This window comes from Neofelis nebulosa, chromosome 13, assembly GCF_028018385.1.
Source record: "Neofelis nebulosa isolate mNeoNeb1 chromosome 13, mNeoNeb1.pri, whole genome shotgun sequence".
Classification (NCBI taxonomy): Eukaryota; Metazoa; Chordata; class Mammalia; order Carnivora; family Felidae; genus Neofelis; species Neofelis nebulosa.
Genome location: NC_080794.1, coordinates 58,456,296 through 58,478,198, shown reverse-complemented (window position 1 = coordinate 58,478,198; position 21,903 = coordinate 58,456,296). Strand labels below are relative to the sequence as shown.

Below are 21,903 nucleotides of genomic sequence, written 5' to 3'. Positions count from 1 at the left end.
TAGTAGTCCGCATTGTATTTACATTTCAGTAACTGTGCCTAAACATTCTGACTTAGGTGAAGATAATTGTGTGGCAAGTACAGAAACCCAGTCAAACTAATCTGGAACAAAGCCAAATGTGTGTGTGTGTGGTGATAGTGGAGGTGGGGTTGTTATTAGAAGGTTACTGAAGTACGTCAAGGAATTCAGCGGCAGGGAGTGCCATTGGATGTAATGAGGTATTTGCGGGAAATGGACAATCCCTAGGAATTGGGCTGCTTCCTTCTCGCACCCTCTCTCTCTCCCCCTCTTTCCCCTTGTGGTGGATGCTGTGTTGTGCTGCTCAGATCCTTATTCAGAAATAAAAGACTTACTTTTCCAGCTGCTAGGAGGACTCCCAGAGACAGCTTCTGCTTCCTCCCCTTTTTGGGGATTGCTGTGGTTAAAACACAGCCTTTCTTTCTTTCAGCCCACATCCAATAACTAATCAACATGGAGGTGTAAAGACCTGGTGGGGCCCCTCGGTCCAACTTGGGACACCTGAGCGGGAGCGTCTTGGCTCCCTACAGTGCTACTTTTATTGGAACTGCACCACAGCACAGCTGCTCTCTGCCGAATTCTCCTTTCTTTTCCCTGTCGGGTGTCATCTCAAGGGTACTACCTGATAAATGTGTGTACATTAGCTTCTCAGAGTCTGGTTCTCAGGCGACCTGACTTGGGACACCAGACCTCCCTCTCTCTTCTTTTTCTTACCTTTTCTCCCTCTCCTTTCTCTCTCTCCTAGCTCTTCCTCCCTCTCCCCCTCAGATAGGTAGTTACTCACCCCTTCTTCTCTCTGACCTTCTAAGTCATTCTCTCCTCACTTTTCAGACCAGCTTCCTCTGCTCTTTTGCTGCCCTTATGGCTGCTCCAAAATGGTGTCTTTAGCACCTCAGTGACTGTCCCTGTAGCATCTCTCACTGGTTCCCACCCAACTGCTCTTTACTAGGTTGAAGCACCCATCCTGCAGCAGCCATGGGTGTCAGTTTATATCAGCTTACATTTGCATACTTTTCTGAGAATTGTCCTTAGCCAATAGGGACTTTCATTGCTGGGGATGTCTGAGACGTTATGCCCCATACTTTTTGGTCAAAGACTATCAGGTGGGGGGTGGGGTATGAACGTCTGTCCTCCTTGCCTCAAGGCAGGACACACTGTGTGCTACAGTTCACACTCTGGAGTTCCCCGTGGTGGAGTCAGGCTGAAGCTAACTTCTCCTGAAAGGACATCTTTGTGTGGCATCTTCCCCTGCCCTAGTCTCACTCCCTTACAGGTATAGCATGACAGCACTCCCCCAATAAATCCCTCTGCTTTGAGGGGACCTGATTTAAGATCATTTTACAATTCCAGTGCCTGTGGCTAATTGACCCAGCTTCTGCTGTCCTAATTCCAAATATCCAGGAGAGAGAACTAGATCAGTTCAGGCTGAGCCCAGCCCAGCATCCGGGTTGAACCCTGGATGAGGAGTTCACTTCAGGTCCAATCATCTATGGCTGGAGAGGGGGCAGAGTTCTACAGTGTAAGGTAGATGAAGGGTACAGGTGAAAAGAGCAACTCTGAGAAAGGACTGGCCAATTGTAGTGAAAGTGGACCCTACCATGTGTCCTCCTCCTCAGTCTTTCTTGAATTTCTGTCAGCCTTCTCACTCCTCACCTCATCCCTGTCTGCAATCCCAGGTTCAGACTGGAGGGTGAGGTGTTGAAAGGTAGCACCATGTGATGAAGAAAGATCTGAATTGAGTGTCCAGAGGCCGGGATTGTAGCCTGCCTCACTCGGCTTGCTTCACAGCTCCGGGTCTCAGGTTTCAGGTAAATCAGAGAGTCGGTTTGCTAATAATGCTTCTATGAAAACAGAGAAGAATCGAGGTCTTTCATCTCTGCATCCCTGAACTCAGCAGAGGGCCTGGCACAGTTAGAACACTGGCAATGTATTGAAAACAGGAGACAGACTTTAAAAACGAAATGACCGTGGGTTACATTAAGGTAATAAGGTAGAGCATGACCCCGAAGCACGCAACATTCCGGGTGTGGAGCCCATTAACTAGCACTTGGTAAGTGTTGACTTGTGCTGGGTCTGTGTTAAGTACTTGGTGTGCTGTTCTGATCACCTGCAGTATAAAAAAATCACCCCAAAACTTAGATGTTCAAATAAACGATTTTATTATGCTCATAGATTTTGTGGGTGAGGAATTTGGATCCAGTACCATGCGGATGGTTTGTCCCTTGTCTTAGCTGCTTGTCTGGGGCCTCAGCTGGGAAGACTGGATGGCTGGTGGTGACTTAACAGCTTGGGGCTTGAATCACCCAGAGGCATCCTCGCTCACAGGATGGTGGTTGATGTGGCTGTTAGGAGGGACCTCAGCCAGAGCTGTTGATCAAAGCCTTGACTTCCTCAGAATGGTGGCCTCAGCCTAGTAGGATCCTGCAGGTGGCAGCTCAGGGCTCCAGAAACGATTGTCCCAGTTCACAAGACAGAAGCTTCCTTGTTTTTGTGATCTAGGCCCAAAATTCAAACTGCATCATTTCCACCACATTCTATTGATTACAAGCCTGCCCAGATTTAATGATAAGGGAATTAGGTACCACCTCTTGATGGGGTGAGGGCAAGGTTCTCACAGAACATGTAGGATGGGAAATTTTGTCGCCATATTTGGAAAATTCAGTCCACCAAGTGCACATTATCTCATTTCATCCTTCCACTGTCCTTGCAGTAAGCATTATTATCCCTTTACAGATGAAGAAACTGAAGCTCAGAGAACTTAAGTAACTTGCCTGTGGACAAAGCCAGCACATGGCAAGGCAGGACTTAAACGCAGTCTGTACAAAGTAGGTGTTCTTCAACAGTATATATGCTACTTATAGAAAAAGGGAACTGAAAAAAATAAGACATTCAAAGGCCTGTCTCCCTGTGTACAGATCGGGAGTGGGTAAGACTTCTTGTCCCTCCATAATTCTAATGTCAGTTAATATCTTCCCCATGTGGCAAAGGAATCTGGTTCCTGTGCATAACGCCCCAAGGTGTCGCTTCCTGGAAAATGTGTAACTACTGTGTGTACCTTAGGGCCATTAAGTTTGCCAGATATGTGCTGGCAGTGGGGTTGATGTCTACCCCTCTCTGCTCCCCATTCATTTGGAAAAAGAGTGTGGGGAGCAATAAGTTGGGGGAAGCTCTTTCACACGGAATCATTTCAGAAACAGCTCCTCTGCCGTGATCCCCTTTTGAAACCATATCTCCCCTTTAACTTCAAACAAGGACCACTTCCTCTAGGAACTCATCTTTGATACTCCCATGATCTTTATAATCAGAATATTCAGATGATGATTGGCACTCAGGGCTTACTCTGTAGGTTTCTGTGTCCTAACCCTCCGATTAGTCTAAGGCCCCAAAGGGCAAGGACCATACCCTGTTCCTCCTCAATTCTCCTCCCCAGCACCACAGGAACAACACCCCATTCTTAATAGGTAGTCAATAAATAGGACCGAATAGATCAAAGGGACTTACGAAGTTTATTGTTGTATTATAACAGGAGGACACACATGCATCTTCGAAAGCAGTTTTTGAGAGCCTACCCTATAACAGGCACTGTGCTAGGTGCTAACAAACCATGTGATCCAGGAGCAAGAATTTAGAAAATCAAATATGAGCCTCCTGGACACTCTGTGGCATGTCAGTAACATCCAAACTGATGTCTAGAAGTGAAGCATCTTTGATCAGATTAAGAGGCCATCATATTGGGTAAATTTGAGGCAAGTACTGTAAGGTTTACAAATCTATATCAGCTCTCAGATAATTCTAGAGTCAGACATTAAGAAAGTCCCTAAATAGGGTTTTTAAAATTCAGATTCTTGAGTTTGGTTTCTTCTATAGGTTCTTTGAATAATTTTTTTTTAGCTAGAGCTATCAGATAGGAAAGGATGGGTCTTACGATTCTTTATTTTAAATCAGTCTTCTTGTAATAAGCAAATTTCTCTACCCTGCTTTTAATTCATCGCCATTTCGCCACAAAATGTTCTTAAATGCCGTGACCTTTGGAAACACCTTTGAATGTTCCAAATCAGCTGATAAACCTGTTCATATATCTTGGGTAATCAATATCAGTGCTTCATCATCACTTACTATTCACACCCTAAGTTCTTGATGTAAATATAACCCTATTGTATAAAGCTATTTCCTCAGCATCCATCACCAAGAATAAAATAATTGTAAATAATTACCTTTGAGATATGAAAGAAAATGTAAACATTTTATTTGGCAGTTGTTTTGGAACACATGAATAAATAAATGGAAAAGTACATATTAATATTTCTTTTTGGAGTAACAGATACCATTAAACACTTATTTACACATCTTCACTGCAAAGAACAGTTACACAATTCAATTTTGTCTTATAAAAGGTAACTTCCCACACCACTGGACTGGACAGTTAAGGATGGAGATACTGGTAGTGCTTGGTTCTAGCAGTCTCAATGTTTGAAAGGCATTCATTTGCAAGTGTGATAAGAAGAGTCATCATGCATTGAGTTCGTCCGGATCATGTACTGTAGAAAGTTTCTGATGGCAGCCACAGAATTTGGTGTGTCATGCGCTTAAGTCAACTATGACATGTTTGTAAATCTGTGTATTTCCCTTAAAACTGGAAGCAAAAAGAAAATTACGCTTATTAATGGACACATGCGTGAATGATCTCGGTGCCTGAACATTTAATTCCTGAAATTTCACAAATTTGGCTTTTTCTGCATCCCAGTTATACACTTGAGTAAAGGAATAATCACTTCCAAGAATTGCATATTGATAGTTATTTATTTGAAGAGGCTGGAACACCATGGATCCTCGTGATGGCATCCTCTGAATATCCTGAAATGAGGATCCTCCCCATTTCATTACTTTGGAATCACCAATGAATCTTGTCAAGCAAATGTACACGTCACCTTTCACTGAGAAGTGCTTAACAGCATATACATCCTCCATGTTAGGGATGTCAGTTTGGTTAGTGAATAATTGTGTTGCTTTGTTCCACTGATAAATTACAGGACGCTGGGAACTACTAGACAGGATTAAATGAGGCGTTCTGAGTGTCTGAGGTGTTCTGGCTATTTCTAGATATTCCACATCAGTGTCCCTGTACCACGCATGTAAGGATTGATGGGAGTAGAATCCATTTCCATTCCATTTATAAATGGTAGTAAAACCAGCTTTTGAACTGTCAGCAACAACAAAGTACCAGTTGTTTTCAATCTTGAATGTTTCAATGTCATTGGGTTTTCGGATTTTGAGAATTTCAATATCCTGGATTTTTATAAATTTATTTGCAAAACTGTCTCGCTTATAGATGTGAGAGCCGCCAAACAGCTGGGCCACAATAACATAGAGCTGAGTTTCAATGACTATAGGCTTGCACACTACAGTGGACGTGCCTGGGAAAAGACAAATGAGAGATTAGTTGGATGGCCATCCTCTTTTGCAGCATGTAAACATGCAGGCTGAGGCCATACAACTTCCACCAAAATCAGCCTGAAATAAGAGATTTCCTTGGTTGAACAGGCAAGGCTAATCTCTAAGACCCAATGGCAGCAGGATCCTGACGTTCTGTGCCTTTGTGCCTCATGAGGCCTTGTTACCAACACCTGAGTTGCCATGTCACATCCAACCTGCACTAGACATTCAGGACATATGGCTACAGCCTGAGTTTCCTCCTCTCACTTCTTACAGAAAGAAAGCATTGCTTTCCCTGACATATTATGAGTTATAGTAATTCTAGTGAAAACTGCCATTTATTGAGCACCAACTATGTGCTTTGCCAAATCATCTCATTAAAAATTCCCAACAATCTTAAGAGATAAATATTATTATTCTCCCTTTTGCAGATGAGCAGATTGAAGCTCAGTGGGGTTCAGTGCTGCTAAGAGAAGGCAAAGTTGGGATTCAAACCCAGGTCTACCAGAGTCTCTCTGCTTTTAACCCAAGCTGGGAGGAGGTGAGCTATTCCAGGGCTTCCAACTTGGGCTAGGATCCCACAAGTTTCTAGATCATCCTACAAAGTCTTGAGCAGTGATCTGGGTAGCCCATGGTTCTAACTGTAATTGGTTTGTTCTAATTGTGAATTGAATCTTGCTCTAAAAGTAACATAATTTTCCCCTAAAAAAGGAAAAAGATGACACTTGTAATTTTTCTGAAGTTTTGGTGGCAGGAGAGAAGAGAAGAAAGAGGAATCTTTGAGAAAAATGGAAGAGGGGTACAGTCATGGGTGATACTCCTAACAGTTATTTTGGGAAATCTCAGAAAACAATATGGGATCAGTGGACCAGCTCAGTATCCTTTTGGTAAGAGTTTGATGAGAGTTTGATCAGTAAATTCTGGTTGACTAGAAGGAGCTTGGCTCTAAGAAATCCAAAGAGAGTGGGGCAAATCTGGGCCCACGCCTTTTCTAACTGCAACTTTAAAGGCTCTGAGGCAATAAATTCTGCATCAACTCTGTACTAATAGGTGAAATTATTCTATTTGTTACCTTTCAAGGGCTCAACTGATTGTATGACTTCAGGAAAATCACTTTACTTCTCTAAAATTCAGTTTTCTCTTCTATACAATGAGAGTTTGGACAAGATCAGGGATGTCCACTAGATTTCAACCACGTACTGTATCGACTGATTGATTGGAAAACTTCCTGGAAAATTATGTTGAGAAGGATTCTGTTGCCCTGTCTGCACTCTGTAAGCAAGAGCACCATGATTGATTAGCGATATCTGTCTGGGGTAAGGGAAGTCATAGTAGCTGCATATTTGGCATATATTCGTCATTCTAGATGAGATGATGGCCTCTGAAAGTCTGCAAATGTGTGATTCATTTCTCTTTCAAGTGTTCATCTTAAGATTCATCTGGAATAATGATGAATTATTCCGGGTAAGAAGAACCTGAACTAAACTGCACAAAACTGCGCAATAGCCCATGGGAAAACTGAGGTGTTTGGGGGAGAAAGGGAAGCATGACCTTCCACCTTGAGAAAGAAGGAGGTTTCTGGGACAACTTCGGTTTGAAGAAGATTCCTTCATCTGGGCACCTCAGTCTCAAGCCAGCCCCAGACCTGTCTTGATCCTATGAGCAATGGGGCTTGTGGCCACCCACAAAATCTAATTATGACCCTTCCCACCCAAAAAGGTGGGAGAAGTTTATGGAAAAGTTTAAGATTTAAATACATTAGAAGCTAAAGCTAAAGGAAATATTTCAGAAGGGGCCCATATTCTCACTTATTTAAAAATTGTAAAGTTGTTGAAAAAACTTAAGAGGGCACCTAAGTAAAAGTTTTCAGGGAAAAAAGGTGGTTTCCAACATCAAATTAAATGCATAAAACACTTTAAAGAGCCTGCCTTACTGCCAGACTTCTGGGTCTTTACTGTGTATTATGAATCTCTAACAGGGAGATATAGCTCACAGATATATTGGACCAAAAACCCTTTCTGTCACTAGGAGTACATTAACCTTTTGTAGGAGTCATGTTTGTGCAACAAAGCTTGAGATTCAATGATCTAAAATAACATCCTTATTTTATAGTTAAGAAAAAGGGACGGCCCAGTGAGGGTGAGTGGTTCACCCAGCTAGTTTGTGGCAGAACCTGGATTAAACCTCATGATTCCTAGTCCAATATTTTTCCTGGAAAAATAATCCACCTTTTATTGTGTGTTTACTAGGCTAGGTTCTGTGCTAAGTTCCTTGAATATGTGATCACATTATCTTATGATTGCATTATCTTAACAACAACCCTGTGAGTTGGGTATTATTATTCCCATTTCCAAGTCAGGAAATTAAGGTTTAGGGAACAACCCCAAGTCACTTAGTAAATGGTACAGTTGGGGTTTAAATGACTCTAAGCCTGCCCAAAGCATCCCCCTATACCACTTGTCTTTTTCTGTTTCCCTTGGTTCAATGTGCTTAACTTTCTATTCAAAATACAATCAGGCTTTTCATACCTGTAATGTTGTCATAATTCCGGAAGGTCTTTTCTACATGGTCCCATTCAAGGAAAATGCACTTTCCAGTAAAAGGCTGAGCAATGACCACATACTCATCGTTCATATAAGAAAAAGTATCTATGGACAGTGATTGATAAGGCAGGTCTTGAGACTTTGCAAATTCTGCAAAAACAGGAAATGATGATGAATAACTGTGCTAATGCCTTGTTCCTTGGCTAGATCTCAAATGTCCATAAGAAATACATTTATTTAAGAGAAATAGTAAAATGATAATTTTACTTTGCTTTTAAACCCACAAAGTTTTAATGCTTTATAGTATTTTAAAAATTAAATCGGTCAGTTGGTTTTTAAAGATATAAAAAATATCAATTCCTGCACACACATAAAATGTAGCCCTTATTTTAACTTTATGAGGTGGAATCATTTGGAATCCATTACCTGTAATGATGCAATCAAAATCCTTTGGGGAGAGACTATTGATTTTGCGTTTCTTGTATTCTGGGGGGCCTTCGCAGTAGATGTCTTCAACAGTTGCATTGGTGTGGCCTAGCCATTCCACCAGCCACTTCAGTTTACAGTCACAATTAAATGAATTCCCTCTCAGGTCCCTGAAAGACAAATTTCAGCTGATTTTGCTGAATCAAAAATCAGCTGAGCGTCCTACCTCCAAAGGCATGACTTTACTTCAGCAATTAACACATGCAAAATGCCTTTACCTGGCTTTACATGGTGCCCCATAATCTACCTTAAACCTGATTGACAATTCACTTGGAGTTCAGAGAGTTCCCACAGTGCACCCTTCATTGCTACCCAGTCAATGGAACCTCAGAAGTTATTCCCTCTTGGATCAAAGGCAGCTCTGTCTAGAGCTGTGTGTCCATAGAAATATAGTGTGGACTCTATACATAATTTAAAATTTTCTATAAACACATTAAAAAGGTAACAGGAAATAGGTGAAATTAATTTTAACAATATATTTTATTTATTTTAAAATGATATTTTGCTTAGTATTTCACACAAAATATTATTATTTAGATGTGTAGTCAATACAAACATTATTAATGAGATAGTTTACATTTTTAAAAAATAGTAAGTCTTTGGAGTCTAGTGTGCTTTACACTTAGAGTATATCTCAATTTGGATGCTAAATTTTCATCAGAAGTGTGTGATATGGATTAGATTTCATAAAATTTATAGCTGGAAACAATAGTTTCACACATCCAAGTTGTTCCAAACATAATTACATTTTCCCATAATTGAACTCATTTAAATTTAGTTTTTGGCTTAATTTTTAAAAAATTAAGTAAAATTTAGGGGCACCTGGGTGGCTGTTGGTTAAGCATCCGGCTTCAGCTCAGATCATGATTTCGCGGTTCGTGCATTCTAGCCCTGCTTCAGGCTCTATGCTGACAGCTCAGAGCCTGGACCCTGCTTCAGATTCTGTGTCTCCCTCTCTCTCTGCCCCTACCCCACTCACACTGTGTGTCTTTCTCCTTCAAAAATAAATAAACATTAAAAAAATTTTTTTTAATTAAGTAAAATTTAAAGTTTTGTTCCTCAGTTACACTATGAATGCTGTTTGGTGACCACATGTGTGGCTACCATATTGGACAATGCAGGTCTAGAAGATAGAATACAGTGCTTATTATATCATATTTAATTAAATCAAGGGAGCTATTTGCTTTTCTTCTTCCTCACAGATGTAATTCATTCTGATCCTACTCCATGGTCTACAAATTGAATTTTAATAGGAAATGACTTCGACACAGCAGAGTTAACTCAGACATACAACAACTCATGTCTGTAATAAACTATACAGCATGGGTAGTTCAAATTTCCACATATGATCCCAACTCACCAAGTTTTCTGTTTATTTGCATTGCTTTTGTTCGGAAATTCCAGGTCCTTCCTAAAACCCTTCTTGGTCACACGGAATTCCTAAGATAGGTATTGCCTAGTGTTCACACAGCACATGAGTAATTTTTAAATGTTGAAGCATTTAAAAATGCTTTTGGAGGGATACATTCAAGAAAACCAAGAAATCCACTAAAAGACAAGTTGGCAAGGATCCTTGTACTTCTTAGATAATTCTTGATTTGGGCATCTCAGAGTAGGCCCAAGAGGCCAAATCCATTATGGGATTTCCATAGAGGTTGAGCCAATTTCAAGTGGGTTTTTTTGTTGTTGTTTGTTTTTTGGGTTTTTGTTTTGTTTTGTTTTGTTTCTAGTGTGCAGTATTGGCTGACACCAGGATGGGCCAGAGGATGGTGCCCAAATAAGCTGTATCCCCAAGTCTGTCGTAGCATATCATCTAACCTCTAAGACATTCCCCAGACTGACTTCATCTCCCAAGAATACTCTGACCCAGAATAATGAGTATCAGTTTTTCTGGGTGATTGTAAACCAGACGGATAACTGTGGTCTGTCCGAGACTCTCTTGGAAGTGTCCTGATTCTGGCACTCTCTTGGAAATAAACCATCATTCAGGAATTGGGGTAATAGGCATTGAGGAGGGGCTGAGGAAATACCACAAGGAACAAAGAAAGTTTTTCATTAGCTTACTGATTTGAAGTTAACTACTAGGTTTAGGAGAAAATACTTGGCTTAGATCTTTTGTCATTGGAGAAAATTTGTTTGGAATGTATATTCTATAGCAAAGTACCTGAATTGATAAGAAGAAATCTTTTGGTTTCATATATTCTTTCATTTGTTCCTGTATCTATCTTATGACATTTAAATACCCTTCTAATGTCTGGAAAACACTTAATGAAGCTAAATTGCTTTTGAGAGGATTAGGCATATATTACTTGCTTTGCTTACAGCAAAATATACAAATTCCTTACAAAGATCTTTCACTCTGAAGCTTAAAAGTCAAAGTTTGAAAGCTCTTTTGTTTGAAAAAGGGTCAAAAATAATTAAGTTCATTCCCTTCCTGGGGCTTAAGCCAAATTCCTGGGGATTAAGCCTAGAGTTGTTGTTCAGTCTAACTAGAGAAAAGGCAAACTTGCCTCCCTTCCCCCACTTCCTGTTCCATTTCTCTGTTGATTGACCAACCCATGGGTGTAACCTTTCATCTGTACTCGGTCAGTTTCCCAGACTCCTTTATGTTTTTCCTTTGTAGCCCCATTTCCTGGAACTCATGTGAAAAAAGGCATCTTGAAACTTCACTCTGGGCCTCCTCTTCCCACACCCTCAAAGTCCCTTATCAGCACTACCTCCCAGAGGACACACACTTTGTCAAAGGAATGCCTGGGCACCATATATTCAGAATTTCCAGTGGGAAATACCATAGAAGGCTCCAACATTAGTTCAAGTAAATTTAAAATTTAAGCCAATTTAAAATTTAAATTTTAAAATTCTAACTTAATTTTAAAGCCAGTTACGAATTCTAATCCTCAATAACAGGCTTCTTTGTTAACAACTGCGAATTAATTAATCAGTGATTTCTTAGGTCCTCTTACACATTCGTTAAAGAATCCAGGCCTTTGAAAATATCTTTTGGGAGTGTCTGGAGATTGTTGTTTGCAAGGCTCCTGGAAGGAAAAAAAAAAAAAAAAGAGTGATGTAAACTATAGTCATAAACTAAATAAATGCATTTTATGATAAAACTTAATTATAAGTCCCTTTTATTCTTTCCCGACTACGCTAAATTACTTGCAGTACCTTTTCTTCTCCTTCTTCTAAGATACTACTCAGATTCCTACTATCGTATTTTCAATTCTTGGTCTCATTGCTTCAACACTTGCTCAGTGTTTATGGCACTTTATATGTCATGGTAAAAAAAGAAACTAACAAACAACCCCCACAATGCCAGCAATAAAATGATACTGGGCATTGATCCTTCTATGTAGAATAGAATATGAGATTCATACTCTTGGACATTCAGTCTAGGGGATGTGTCCCAAATGATGACTAACTAAATGGTTGACAGTGCCCTTTTCCCCTCACACTCAGGCTGCCCCTCCTCCTCCCTCTCTCTTCCTCACGTTCTCCAGACAGCAGCTGAATCCACAACTGATAGTGCCAATAGCTCTAGAGTTTGAGGACTCTGTCTAACTTACCTCCCTGCCAGCATATCCTTTCTTCTTTCCAAAGTATATACTCCCTTTTTACATACATTCATTCGACCTCAGAAAACAGCTTTCTCACAAATATCCATCCATCCATCCATCCTCTTTAATCATCTCTTTCCTTTTCTTCCAGTTCTTGTCTTATTGTCACAGGAATTGTTTTTCTCTATTTGTTCTTTCATGAATCACTAGAATGATTCTAATCAAAGCTAATGAGTAGAAAATAGTCCTGATACTATCAAGAAAAGAGAAATGTGTCCATATTACAGAAGTGTGGACATAACAAGGAGTGGGCCTTGCATGATAGGAAGGAATGTAGGTACTGGTAATTTTTTATTTTTAACCAGCATTGTATATATACATGTTATATACTTTTCTTATGATTGTTTTTATTCCACAAAACTATTAAAAACAATTAAAAAATTTTTTTAATTAAATGAAATAAAAAGAGCTTATGTGTTTGGCCTCCAAAGTCCTTGAAAATTCACTCAAATTCCATTTAAAACACACTCAAAACTTTTCTTGTCTTCCACCTGCTCTAATTACTATGAGATTTCTCAAGTGCAAACATTCAAGACTTTTAAAACCTATTTTTAAGTTAATTATGTTGTTTTCCTGAGTTTTAGAAATTACTACTAGATTGGAAAACTCTTTTCAATGGACCTTGGAACGTAAGAATGGGAACTGAATCAGAATGTTCCGGTCTCAGTGACAGTCCATTATATAAAGAAAGGCACAGCTTTGGAGTCATTCTGAGCTTGGTTTGAATCTTGACTCCACTCTTTCCTGGCTGTGCGACTTTATAAATCTTCCTCAAGACTCAGTTTTTTCATTTTTAGGGGGAAGTTAATAATACCTCATGTCATAAGATTGTTAGAAAAAGTAAATGGGATAACTCAGGAAGGCACCTGGCATCTGGTCTACTCTCAACAAAGGGCAGCAGGGAGGTGGGGAGAGGAAACGAAGGAGAAGGGCTTCTGTGTGTACACTGCTCAGGAAACAACATTTAGAAAACTGACCACACGAAAAAACTACCATGACTGTCCACCTATTTAGTATTAATAAAATGTTGTTAAAGAAGACTTTTCAAGAGAATGTCTCCATAATTCACCTTTCTGAATTCTCTTGAATGAAGAGATTTCCTAGTGTCTTGGACAAGTCCAGAGTCATTCCCGAGTTATGTGTCTCAATTTATTTTCTGGCACGATGTGTCTTTAAGTTCTCATGCTAACTCCTACATGGGTGAAACCAGCACAAACTACACCTGGCTGCAGGGCACAAGGTTGGAGGAGGCTGGATCATAAGACAGTGGACGTGAAATGAAGAAACAGACAAGTCCTGAATTACTACTGCCACTAGGGTTGCCCAGGAAGAGATACCCTGTTTGCATTGCTGCCCAAAGCAATTATTTTATTTATTTTATTTTATTTTATTTTATTTTATTTTATTTTATTTTATTTTATTTCAATTCAATTCATTTCATTTCATTCCATTTGATTCCATTCCATTCCATTTCCAAGGCAGGTCTTCTAAACAGTGAACAAATCTGGGAGTTCCACTTCCTGCCCAAAGGATGCATAGAGCTCTAGGCCTCACATACCCAAGGTGAAGGCAACCACAGAAGCAGCTGGTAAGACACAGACTTGGAGCTACAGTCTTCTGGGGTAGAGACACATCATTTTTCCATGACAAGATGGAGGACTTTTAATTCAACAGAGTTGTTGGATGGGACCGATGAAGGCAGGTTGACCTGATGGACTGTAGAATAAGGCTTTGTGCCTCTTGAGGACTTATTGTGACAGAGAGGCTCTCACTCTGGGGACCAGAGAGTGGGACAGCATAAGAGGTGCCAAAGGCAGAAGTGATGGATGGATTTACTGCACTCAATGTGACTCTTTCCCTGTTCCACTGCCAAAATTCAGTGAAATACTGACTCACAGTGGACCGTTTCTGAAGGAGATCGGATGGAGCTTCATGCCTAGGTTTGGTGACAGGGAGGCATGAGAAGTCTGCCTGGAATCCTAAAAGAGGCAGAAGTAAGTGGAAGACTCAGAAATGAGAGGAAGGCTTCCAGATGCCAGAGGCCCAGGAATTGGAGTTCAGACAGCTTCCCTGAAGCCTTTGGGAGGCCTCAGTGACAGGGTTCACATTTGCATAAGAAGAAAGCTGCAAGAGGGAATGGAGCAGAGAATGTCTTAGGAAAGCAATGCTGACAAAGCCTGGGAATTATTCTGCAAAACTAATGTAACCGGGCCCTGATGTAAAGCAGCCAGTGCAGGCTGATGGGCACATGGTGAAGGATGCATAGGGCACATAGGAGATCAGAAGAGTCTGCAAAGTGAAGAAAAGAAATATGAAATGCCTCCACACATTTCTTAGCTGGCCAGTTAAGAGTATTTTCCAATTTACCAAGTAAATAGAATTGGAATTATGTTGAGACCCACTGCCCAACTGGGGAAAGATAGTTAATCTAGAATTATCTAGAGTAGAAAAGAATTGGAAACAACCTGCATGTCTGTCAGTAAGGATTGTGTGCAGTTAACATGGAATATTTTGCAGGAGATTTTAAAACATGAGGTAGATCTCTATTATTTGACATGAGATTATGCCTAAAGGAAAACAAAAAGTAGGGAAATTGGAGAATAGTACGTAGAAGATAATCCCACTTGGGGAGGGAGGATATGTGTCTAACGATCCATAAAGGTCTGAAAAAGATATAATCATTTACACTTAGAATCTTTTACTTTTGCTATGTAAACATCTGGATTGTAAGAGTTTTTATCATCGAGCATGTATTGTTATTCTAAATTCTAAATTCAGAAGAAACAAAGGATAAAGTTGAGGTTTTAAAAAGACCCCATTGCTTAGTATATGTGTATGTAATGGTTCTGTCCAGTGAGGATTTAATCATTCTAAACCAATTATTTTACTTCATCTGTAAAGTTCTGAAGTTACTGGGCTGGAGTGTGAATAACTGTCATGGTCAGATGATGTCAACTATTTTATGAGATCGGTTTCAGGATGGAGCTCCCATTTTTCTCACAAGATTCCCACATGGCTTCAGGCCCTCATCCTCTGAGGAAATTTAGGACTGCAGTCAGTCCAGATTTGGAGCTACACCTCTGGGTTCCTTGCACCAGCTGAAACTCAGCTTTGAGGAGGGCCTGGAGCTTCCAAAACCATCATGGGTGTCTGGGGCTTATGGGCAATTCTCTGAGAGACTTGGGAGGTGGGTGGGTGGGGTGGGGAGCTCCTGAGGGGTCTGGGCCAGGGCTGCTAGGAAGAAAAAGTAGCAAGTCCCTGATGCTCCGGGAAGCCTGCTCAGCATTTGGTCCTTAGGCAGAAAGGGTGAAGATTTCATGCCTATTAGGTTACTGAAACAGCTAGAGATATTGAGATAGGGTTAGGGTTAGAGTTTTTAGACTTGATGTTAGGATCATTTGATTCTTCAGATTCCATCTCTACATTGAGTCTTGCTACTGGAGAGCAAAATGGAAAATCCAATCCATTTAATGTTCTCAGTTTCTCCTTTCCCTCCATCTTCCCCCTGCTTCATGAGTAACAGCTTCATATTATCATTCCCTTTTCCCTAATAGCTGCTCCGGTTGAAATATGATCTCTGTCTTTTGTAAAACTGACTGTCACTTTCATACCCACATCAGCATAGTAGTTTGGGTGCTGGCTTTGTCTCAAGTGGACGAGGGCTTCCATTTGAGCATCCTCACTGTCAGGAGTGTGCCTTTTACCAACTTAATTTAACCTCTCTCGGTTTCTGTCTCTACATCTGCAAAACTGAGTAAAGAATACCAATTTCATTTATTGTGAAAATTAACACAAAAAACTACTAATATTTTTATAAACACACTTTTGAAATAGATTCCAGGGAAAATTTCTGCATCTGTATGTGAATTTTTAAGCCTTATGTCAGATAATCAAGGCACAAAACTAATCTGTTTCTTGGTTGTTGTCAATGCCAGTGATACTTAATACCTAAGCACTTTTATTATTTTTAAAAAATTTGAGTTTATTTATTTATTTTGAGAGAGAGAGAGAGGCAGGGAGGGGCAGAGAGAGAGGGAGAGAGACACAGAGAGAATCCTAAGCAGGCTCCATACTGTCAGCACACAGCCTGACATGGGGCTTGATCTCACAAACTGTGAGATTATGACCTGAGCCAAAATCAAGAGTCAGACACTAAATCAACTGAGCCACCCAGGTGCCCCAATATCTAAGCACTTTTAAATGCTCAATTCAGGAGGTTGAGATCATCTATTTTCTTTGCCTCTTTGAGTAGACAGAACTTTATGCCTTGGTATTTTTAAGTGTCTCATCTTTTACTGATGTATATAAAGCATACACATTTATTAGTGATAGATATGTCACTGGCATATATTTTTTCCTGATATACATATACACACATATATGCATATGCATATATATGTATACATACATATGTAATAATACTTATTATTATTTCTTCAAGAAAATTTGGAAAGTATAAAAATTCTATTTTTCAAGTGTAAAACAATAACCATCCTGCCAATTACTGTTAAGATTTTTGTCATATTTTGGGGTGCCTAGGTGGCTCAGTCGGTTAAGCGTATGACTTCGGCTCAGGTCATGATCTCACAGTTCACGAGTTTGAGCCCTGCATCAGGCTCTGTGCTGATAGCTCAGAGCCTGGAGCCTGTTTCAGATTCTGTGTCTCCCTCTCTCTCTGCCCCTCTTCCGCTCGTCCTCTGTCTCTTTCTCTTTCTCAAAAATAAATAAAAACATTTAAAGAAAGATTTTGTCATATTTTCTTTTAGTCATTAATACAGCGTTCATCTCATGGTGATATTCACGTGGAAAGCAAGTGATTTCAGAGACACATGTTACTGTTCCTAAAGGTCTAGAGACCTTCTGTCTCCTTCTTTCTGGTCCAGTGTGAGATGGCATGAAAGGGTGTGAGCTTGAACTGATGTGGGGGGCCTCCTTCCTCTTCAAAAATATGTTAGGTGGGTAAGGGTCAAATCGTTGCTAGATTTTAAAACTAAATATGAGTATTATTAGGAATAAGAGGAAAACAAATTACAAGGCTGATGGAGAGAGAGGAAAGGAGTCAGAGGTGGCCCTAGAATTGTCAGGAAAAGACGTTCTGCATTGCATGACTGAAGGAAATCCGGGCAACTGACCAAGCCGACACTTTGCCTGCCTGCCCTCTTCAGGGCTCCCTGGATTGGGCAGCAGAGTGGGGTGGAAATGACATGAGCCAGGAATGGCATACTGGGTTTGAGCTCTGACTGTTTTCTTTTCTGCAAAGAGAACAATCACTTGGTCAGAATAATCTGCAAGTTCTATTCTAGCTCTTAAATCACATTTTTATACTTTTCACCTGTGAAAGGCTATGGCTTCATCTTTAATAATTATGAAATGATATGAGGAGGGGCAATACTTTAAGTCACATTGTTAAGAGTCAATGAGTTTGGTCACAGGTTTTTATAGGGAGTAGGGGTGTACCGGAATGTCTGAGGTGGGGAAGAGCGTGTTGGGGATAGCACTGATCAGGAGAGGAGTGAAGACAAGGCAAGGAAAGGTTTGAGGATATATTTCATCAATGTTAATTTGTTCTAGGTTGATTCTGTAGTTAGTACTGGAAGGATGCTTTTCTTATCACTGTATTCCTAGTACCTGGTACAAAGTAAGCCCTCAGTAGATACTTAGATATGAATGAGGCAGGCTGGAGTGGAGGAGTAGAAGGCCACCAATCTAGACAAAGAAAAGAGTAGAAGATGCTTCTCTTAGCCCCCCTTATACCAAGACACTGAGTTAGGGAGAAAGTACAAAGCCCTGTGAACTGCCATTGTCATGCACCCCCACATCACATAGATCCACTGCTCACAAAGAGCCCTCCCTCCTCTTAGCCTCACCCTCACTTAGCCTCACTCATTCCAAAGCAATGTGGAGGCTCTTTAAAGTGTGCCTTCAACTAAGCACCATTCTCTAGTCTTGGTTCAGAGTCTGCCTTAGACATATTCTTTAAGACACCAGGAAATTACCCAACTGAATGTCTAGTTACCTTGAAACTAGCTGAGTAGGGTCAAGCATTCCCAATGGCAGACGGTCTTTCTTTCCCAACAGAGGGGATGACCATTCCCTCCACTTTGGTGTCTTCCTGGTTTACCTGAGAAAACCTGTGATTATGACTATGGAACCTACTGGAAAGTCTTGTCTCTTAAGGCAGACCAGACTGTCTCAGACAGCACGTTTGTTTCAGTGCCATTGGGCTCTGCTGCTAAGAAACATCACCCACAGCTATCTGGGGTGCTCCCAGCCTCCCTGCAGTACAGATTCTCATCTTGAGTTGCTGTCTGACTGAACTTGTAGTGCTTCAAGAGCAGGTATTTTCATTTCATACAAAACATTTAAAGGGGTAAATACATTGCAGCATTTGGAATCTTGATCCAGGATGAATAGAAGTTAGGCAGTGAGTTTAATTTATCCCTACGTAATGGTGCTGACTGCATACCAGACTCTGTGCTAAGCACTTTGCATAGATTAACTCACTTGATCTCATGATAACCTTAGGAGTTAGGTACTCCTAAGTATCTTATTGTTTCCTGTCGATATTTTTACAGATTATTATCACTCCCATTTTACATATAAGAAATCTGAGGCACAGTGGAGTTAAGTGACCTCCTGATATCCCACAGTTGTTCAGGCCTTGAACCCAGGCAGTCTGGTGGCAGAAATCACCCTCAGCCACTGCATCGCACTGCCTCCTTGCATGTATGTCATTGTGAAGGCATCCTGCCTGACTGATTGGGGACACATAGGCACCCTGAGTTTGAGGACTGCTGTATATACCTTTTGCTACCCTACAGTGCTGAGCAACCAGCAGGTGCCCCACAACACATACAGATCGATGACAATTTTCCCCGAATATTTTTATATATACATGCAAACAGACCTGCCTCTATTGGGCCTTAATTACAAACACATATGTGATACCCAAGGAAATAATTATGAAAAAGGCTCATGGGTATTAACAGAAATACACAATGTTTAGAGATTTCATCATCGTTGGCCATAAAATATTTTTAATGCATTTTCCCCCTGATTTCAAGAGTAATACACAGTCATTAGAAAAATTCAAACCTTGTTGAAATATATAAACTATTCAAACATTCAAGTTAAACATGTATAACATTGGGACAGTCACTCAAAATAAACTAATAGATAGTGTCCCAGGATTTGACTGGCCTTATAAGGACTGAAACGTATTCACCCTTCTCTGAAAGCTAGCTTGAGGGGGAGTGTGTATATATAGTAACTTTTAAGTTATCTATAAATCTCTCTTTAGAAGTTAAGTCTCCTGAGATAGATGTATAAGAAGGTAAGGTAAGTGTGCTGCTTCCTTAGAAACTGACTGAATGTGTATATGCTCAGGTGGGGCAGAGTGGAAGCCAGCTGGACCTAAAAGTATATGTCTCATCCCAACTATTTGCATTTGGAGATGAAGAGCAAGGCTAGGGCTCCTGTCTTCAGGATCTTTTCCTTCTTTCCTAGTCATATTTGCTCCCCAGACCATGTCCTGTGGGAGGATCCAGGCAGCGCAATCAAAGCTTTCTGGTCCTGACATAATGGGAGGGCACGAGACGTCTTATTAAAGACCCCAGGAAACTTCTGCTTTTACTACTAGCTGGGGAGCAGCTTAAATGCAGGTGCACTTCCATGTTCTCATGTCACCGTGGGTAGTGCCACTGTCCTGTCTCTTTTGTAAGGTCACCAGGAGACTATAATGAGGTCAAGACCTGAAAAAACTTGGCAAACTCTTCCTCCAGTATGTGCAATTTAGAGGGTCAGGTGATCATTCCTCACTGGTTCAGTGCTTGCCTTTGATTGGAAGACTTGGTCTGAGGTGGAGGAAATTGCACTTTGAAGCCTAAAATCTTAAAAAGGACACTAATGGCTCCAACAGATGCCAGATTTATTTACAGGTGGTAAATAATGGAAAATTAACTTGACGTGCTGAGCAGTCAGAGGGACATTTAGGCTTCAAATCTTCCCTACCCATCTCTCCTTGAAAGGAAAAAAAGGAAAGAAGAAAAGAAAAAAAGAGGAAAGGAAGTAAGGGAGGAAGGGAGGAGGGAGGGAAAGGAAGAAAGGAGGAAGGAAGGAAGGAAGGAAGGAAGGAAGGAAGGAAGGAAGGAAGGAAGGAAGGAAGGAAGAAAGGAGTACAGCTCAAAGAACGGCATAACTGGAAAGGAGAATATAACTTGGGGACAAAGGCACTCAGTGAGAAAATATTTGTTTGTCTAATTCCTCTTGCCAGGCTGAGCTTCTCCAGGTTGGAATTGGATCTTATTCATCTTTGTGTGACACTTTCTTAAAGACTATTTAGGAGGAACCATATGGCATTGCATTTTTGTAGATCAAAACCAGTCTAATATTGGCAATGCCATATGAGTCAATCTGAGTATTAGATAAAGATGCAGGAGACCTAAGGGTCATATTCATTTAGTCAACTTTAACCTGTTCCCTCATAACACCTTCCCACCTCTAGCACCTGGTCAGAGAGGATCATCTTTCCTTTCACCGTCTGACCCTTAAGATTCATGCCCCTTTGAATACTGACTTTAGTGTTCCCTTGAGCTTGAAAATGTCTAGATGTTAAGCACACGCTATACCAGTGTCCCCTTCTTATAAAGGGCCTCATTATGACCCAAATTTCAATTCCCATTTCATTTGATGGACCTAACAGCCTGTAGTCAAACAAAATAGATGTTCTTCATTAGGGTGTTGTATAGATTTTTTTTTTTCTTTTTCCCTTTGCTCCTCATCTCTAGCCTCTTTCCTTCCATTTTTTCTTCCCCTTCTTTCCTTCCTTTCTCTCCCTCTCTCCCTTCATTAACCATTCCTTCCTTCCTTCCTTCCTTCCTTCCTTCCTTCCTTCCTTCCTTCCTTCCTTCCTCCTTTCTTTCCAGATCAGGCAGTCCTTTAGACTGAAGAGAAGATACACTTGAGTGAACCAAGGGGAATGGCAAGACTTATACTGCAAGTTCCCAAAAAGGATACCTGGATCTTGCATCCTTCCTTTAGCCCTTCATGATGCTAAGCATCACACAGAAGCTATGTTGAATGGGATTTATGTGAATTAAGAAGCTCTCAAGTTGAGGTCAAGACTTTCATTTCTTCTTCCATATATTTGTTTCTGTTATTTATCATTTTCTAAATAATGAGGTTTGGTGGTGTTTGGCTCTGTGATAAAATGGCATAACATATATACCATGCACGATTATTTTTCCATCACATTATATCATTGACATGCAGAGCAGCCTAGCAAACATTTTTTATTGTAATTACTTTTTACAGGAGACTTGAAAGGTATAATGATTTGTGCATAATACATCTGGCCATCAGTTCCCCCTTCCTTGCTGCAAATCCAAACAGGAGTTGAAACAAGGCTTGGTGAGAAGAAGCATTAGGACCATGTGGACACACTAGAATGTGGCTCAAAAGGCAAGTATTTTTGTCTGCCTTGTTCCCTGCTATAGATCCTGGGGCTTAGAACGGAGCTGATAGTGAGGTATTGTGCGGGAACAGGTTAAAGTTGATGGAATGACATTTGGATCTCCTGGACTTTTGTCTCAACATTAATGAGACACATATTAGGCACTTGAAAAATAGCCTTGAATGGATGAATAATCATTGCAGTTCGACTACTGATGCTATAATCCCATAGCTATTCAGTTCACTAGTCACATATCACCTCTAGGTCTCTGTTTTCTCATTTCTAAAATGGGGATTATTTTACTTATCTGGCAGGATTGTTAAAAGGATTAACTGAAAATCCATGTAAAGCAAATTGA

General features: G+C 40.5%; 1 protein-coding gene across 4 annotated transcripts in view; it reads right to left on the bottom strand.

The window, feature by feature from the left end:
• Positions 1-3,505: 3,505 nt before the first annotated feature.
• The window catches only part of LGI1 (leucine rich glioma inactivated 1), a 39,742-nt gene continuing 21,344 nt past the window's right edge, over positions 3,506-21,903 (bottom strand). For 3 of the 4 annotated variants that reach the window (XM_058697202.1, XM_058697201.1, XM_058697200.1), the window contains 4 exons: positions 11,444-11,515; positions 8,421-8,590; positions 7,980-8,144; positions 3,506-5,432 (listed from right to left, as the gene is read on the bottom strand). In XM_058697202.1, coding sequence (XP_058553185.1) covers positions 4,597-5,432; positions 7,980-8,144; positions 8,421-8,590; positions 11,444-11,515 — 1,243 coding nt within the window. In that variant the 3' untranslated portion in view covers positions 3,506-4,596. The remainder of the gene's footprint in view (positions 5,433-7,979; positions 8,145-8,420; positions 8,591-11,443; positions 11,516-21,903) is intronic. The other variant, XM_058697203.1, reaches the window with a different exon arrangement.